This window comes from Galeopterus variegatus, unplaced genomic scaffold (assembly GCF_000696425.1).
Source record: "Galeopterus variegatus unplaced genomic scaffold, G_variegatus-3.0.2 Scaffold2336, whole genome shotgun sequence".
Taxonomy (NCBI): Eukaryota; Metazoa; Chordata; class Mammalia; order Dermoptera; family Cynocephalidae; genus Galeopterus; species Galeopterus variegatus.
Window position 1 is genome coordinate 87,020 of NW_007728447.1, and position 5,367 is coordinate 92,386.

General features: G+C 34.9%; 1 protein-coding gene across 1 annotated transcript in view; it reads right to left on the reverse strand.

The window, feature by feature from the left end:
• The window catches only part of ATM (ATM serine/threonine kinase), a 128,450-nt gene that overhangs the window by 76,384 nt on the left and 46,699 nt on the right, over nucleotides 1–5,367 (reverse strand). Inside the window, exons 24-26 of the mRNA XM_008581365.1 lie at nucleotides 4,714–4,834; nucleotides 2,822–2,995; nucleotides 1,579–1,748 (exon numbers count right to left, since the gene is read on the reverse strand). Of these exons, the coding sequence (XP_008579587.1) occupies nucleotides 1,579–1,748; nucleotides 2,822–2,995; nucleotides 4,714–4,834 (465 nt within the window). The remainder of the gene's footprint in view (nucleotides 1–1,578; nucleotides 1,749–2,821; nucleotides 2,996–4,713; nucleotides 4,835–5,367) is intronic.

Consider the following 5,367-nt stretch of genomic DNA (forward strand, 5'->3'; position numbering starts at 1 on the left):
ACTTTACCAGAAAAAAACAACCCAATAAAAAAATAGGCAAAAGAGCTAAGTAGGCATTTCTCAAAGGAAGATATACGAATGGCCAACAGACATATGATAAAATGCTCAACATCACTCAGCATTCGGGAAATGCAAATCAAAACCACACTGAGAAACCATCTCACCCCAGCTGGGATGGCTAATATCCAAAAGACGGTGAATGATAAATGCTGGCGAGGTTGCGGAGAAAAAGGAACTCTCATACATTGTTGGTGGGACTGCAAAATGGTGCAGCCTCTATGGAAAATGGTATGGAGGTTCCTCAAACAATTGCAGATAGATCTACCATATGACCTAGCTAACCCACTGCTGGGAATATACCCAGAGGAACAGAAATCATCAAGTCAAAGGTGTACCTATTCCCCAATGTTCACTGCAGCACTCTTTACAATAGCTAAGAGTTGGAACCAGCCCAAATGTCCATCATCAGATGAGTGGATACGGCAAATGTGGTATATCTATACAATGGAATACTACTCTGCTATAAAAAAAGAATGAAATACTGCCATTTGCAACGACATGGATAGACCTAGAGAGAATTATATTAAGTGAAACAAGTCAGGCACAGAAAAAGAAATATCACATGCTCTCACTTATTTGTGGGAGCTAAAAATAAATAAATAAACACATGAAAAACCAGGGGTGGGGGTGGGGGAGGGAAGAAGACATAACAATGACAATTCCTTGAAGTTGATATGACAAGCAAACAGAAAGGACATTGTTGGGAGGGAGGTTTTGGTAATTGGCCACAATAATCAACCACATTGTATATTGACAAAATAAAATAAAATTTGGAAGAAAAAAAAAAGAACAAACATAAATATTGTTATTGCCAAAATGAATGCATGATAAGGACCAGTAAATTCACTTTTATGACTATCCTTCTCAAAGGCAACTATCTACATACACCCGAAACTCATCCATAATACTACATGTAAAATGCCTAGCAAAGTCCCTAGCACAGAACATGCCCACAAAAGAGGAGCCTTCCCATAATTCTGATACCTAAACCCTATTCTTTAGTTGATTCAACCTCTCCATTTTCAAAATTTTCTCCTCTAATGACTAAACAGTCCATAGTCAAGCAACAGAAAACAAAGCAGAAATATTCAGGGCCGGCCCGGTGGCGCACTGGAGAGTGCGCCGCCTGGGAGTGTGGCGGCGCTCCCGCCGAGGGTTCGGATCCCATGTGGAGACTGGTTCCCGCTCACTGGCTGAGCGTGGTGCGGGCGCAACACCAAGAGTTGCGATTCCGTTGCCGGTCCCCGGTACGGGCGCGACACCGAGGGTTGCGATCCCGTTACCGGTCAGTAAAAAAAAGGAAGGAAAAAAAAAAAAAAAAAGAAATATTCAGCCATTAGTAATTCATCTTTGATTTTTTTTCAAAGGGAAAATTATCAAATATTTAAGCTCAAAGGGATCTTAAAGATCTATAGTTGGGTGGTGGTAGTGGCGGCAGTGGTGGTGATGGTGAACTGCCAAACATTATTATCTAATTTTAAATTAAACATATTTCACATATGCTATGTATAAACCTACCTATAGAAATCCTCAATATTTGTGTAGTTTAATAAAATAAAAGGAAAAGAAGATAAGGTGTATCCAGTATCTTGCAGGTTTAGCCATTCCAAAACCAGATAATCTAAATGAGAAGTCATGAAATCTTCTAAATGTCTATATCCAAAAGTTTCAGAAACTTTCTCTAAAACCTGCACAAACCAAAAAGAAGTCAATGTTTTAAAAAAATGAAAAAAAGAAATAATTTAAATTCTTGTTATTTATAGTAGGACCTTAACACATTCATGTAACTTATCTATACCTTGATTTTCTCATATGAAAAAGGGATAATAAAAGAGAAAATGAGAAAATGTATTTAATATAATTGACATAGTATCTGTCACATAGCAAACTCTTAACATTTGATTATATCTCAAAGGAAGGTCTAAGGTAAAATCATTCTTCTTGGTCTTAAATCCAAATAAGAATAATTCAAACACTCTACACAACTTATAATAATTAGGTAGTATAATGGTATACTTTAAAAAACAAAACAAAACTTATTTTAATACTGAGAGATAAAAGGTTAACTTGTCTAAGACTGATTACCTATAAGTTAGCCTACTATAAAGCTTCATATAAACCATGCTGGTAGAATGTTAAATGGCATAGTAGCCCACTGATCTACCATTGATTCATCATGTAAAAATCTGCAATGGGAAGGCACGGAACTTCCCAAATCATGAATGCTCAAGTGGTAGAACAAGGATTAGGTGAACATTCTACAACACTGTGCTGATGTAATTGCAAGGCTTGGGCCCCAGTCCTTCTCCTCTAATCACATAACTTAAAAGCCTCACAGTCCTAAAATTTGACTTCTGAGCTTGCTAGATCCCACTGTGCAGCCCCAGAATCTAACAAGCAAAACACCAGACACTGCTCTTGTCTCCATGTTTTTCCCTCAGTAAATGCTTTTACAAAGGGCCTGGTCTGTGTGACAAGTCATTCAGCCCTATTAGTTCAATGAATGCTTTGTGAAATGTTCTTAAAATGAATGTAAGAAATGACACTGTGTACAAATAAATAAACTATTTAATGAGTTATTATAACTGCCTTCCAATATTCCCAACCTAAAAAATAAATTATTTCTAAGTCTTAAATAAGTGACCACTTAAAAAATCTAGCTTTAACCTTCTTAATTGTTTAAAATCTAGCTTTAACCTTCTTAATTGTTTAAAATCTTACCCAAGTAAGATTATAATAAAAAATATTCATCCATACATACCTTTTTCACGAGGTGAGGTTCTAATCCATTGTCTTTCACAGATTTGCACAGGGCAAACAAAGCCTGTTTTTCACAGATAGGGCTACAGTATAAAACCACAGCTATCATCATCAATAAAACAGATCTTCTATTATAAATCTCATCCAGAAGTTCAGGGTTCTCAGCACTGTGGGACTTAAAAAGAATTTTGAAAACAATAATGCAATGTAAACATGTAAACATTACAAATGAACCAATCAGGTTAAAATAAAAAAACTTCATGACAAAGTCTAAGCAGTTTGTGAATAATTTTAAATCCTACACAGATGAAGCTAAGAATAGAGATTTTGAGAAAATATAAGCTTTCTGAAGTGGGAAAGACTGCTCTTCATAAGATATTAAGGAAAGAATTGCCAAAGGAAAAAACATTTCAGTGAGGTATAAAGTACTGTAAAGAAAAAAAGAAAGAAATCGCAAAAAGAGAGTGAGAGAGATTAAAAGCTACTCTTCAACTACCAAGAATAACCCCTAAGATGCTTTTTGTCATTAAGAAACCTTAATATACAACTGTTTATATGTTTAAAAATATCATCTATTATCAAAAGGAACAATAAAATCATGCAACTAGATAGAGTGTACTCCTAGTTTAATAATCAATTATTATAAAATCCCAACAGGTGTCTACATTCTTCGACTAGCTATACTTGATAGAAGTTTCTGTTCATGTTTAGAAAATCTGCCACTCAGTGATCTTAGTTCTGTCTTTTGGTAAACAAAAAAGTGAGAACCTAATTACTTTATTAAATGACAATCACTGACATGTTTGAAAACAGCTATAAGCTTTCCACCAAGTCAATTCCTTCACCTATTCCTTATAAGACACAGACAGACCTATATACTCTCTAATATCCTGGTTTAAAATCTGCTTTTACTCACAACCAATATTCTAGCAGTCTCTTAAAAAGTATAGAAGATCCAAGTTCTTCATTCACTTTCTTCATGACAATAGGTTTCTATTCATGAAGAAGTAGAATCTGCTTTTTTGACAACTTTATCACAAAGCTGATCCATACTGTGATCTCAAGATATAAAACTTCTTAGGTCTTTTCTAAACAAATTGCTATCAGGTCAATATTTTCCCCTTTTGCAGATCATGGGCTGATTTAAAATGCATAATACACATTACCTATATTAAATTTCATATTATTTACACTCATCTTTCTAATCTATTGAAATTCTTTTCTAAATTCACATTTTTTCATCCTCTGTCTTTTTCAGTTTCTTACTATCATAGGTTTGATAGTCATTTAATTAATAACCTCAAATCACTTTTAAAAACAAATCAGGGTATAAATAAATGAATAAATCTGAACACTAGGACAATTTCCACCTTTTTAAGAAAATACTTTATTCTGTAGAGAAATGTGAAAATCACAAGGTTTACTACAAGAAAATCTGATCTTATGTTAGAATCTTTTTCGCAATCCACTTCTACCTACCGTCACCTGTTTTCTTAATTAGCTTTTAATCAGATCTTACACAAAAGGATTTTTTAAATAAAAGAAAGCCATTTACACTCTCATCAAAAAATCAATTTTGTTATTCCCCACAAAAACACTACATATAAGCTGAACCAAAGAAATTGCTATTATTCAATCCCTTCTGACCTGTAAATAATGCACTTTCATTCAATTTGTACAGTTGTTTCAAACTAGCATTATATTGCAAACTATGGGATACAAACTGTTTTATGTCAAACTTGGTAAAGTAATATATAAGAGGTCTTCAAATATTTCATGGAAAGATTTGTATTTTCTTTTAATTTCATTTCTCCATGAACTTTTTGAAGTATCATTGTATAGCATATTCATAGAAAGCATATGATAATAGCAAATATGTGTTACTAAAATTACCACTTCTCTCATTCCCTCCTGAGCTTTCAAGTATGCATTTTCAAAAGCTGCTTGCTGAAGCTTCAAAGGAAGTGCTTTCAATAAACTGGAAGAATCTCCTTGTTTCATATCCTGGAATAATCTTTAAAAACAAACAAACAAAAATACCTCAAAAAGTGAAACAAATTTTTTATCTCAAACCCTACTTTCCAAAGCATATTATGAAGCAAAAATAAATCACTGTGTGAGACATACTGACATACTAGCTCTTTTTTCAAAAGACTAATGAAATGTGAGTTCATTTAAAAAGGTTCAGACCAACTACTTAGTTTTAGGGTCTTTAACATATAATCCATTTTCTCCTAGAACTGAAGAGTATCAAAAGATATTTCAGGGCCGGCCCGGTGGCGCACTGCGATAGTGCGCCGCTTGGGAAGCGCGGCGGCGCTCCCGCCGAGGGTTCGGATCCCACATGCAGACCGGTTCCCGCTCACTGGCTGAGCGAGGCACGGGAGCAACGCCAAGGGTTGCAATCCCGTTGCCGGTCCTGGTCCGGTACGGGGGCGACACTGAGGGTTGCAATCCGTTGCCAGACACAAAAAAAAAAAAAAAAAAAAAAAAAAAAAAAAAAGATATTTCAACTACTGCCCAAAGGTGAACAGCACTGAACTCAAA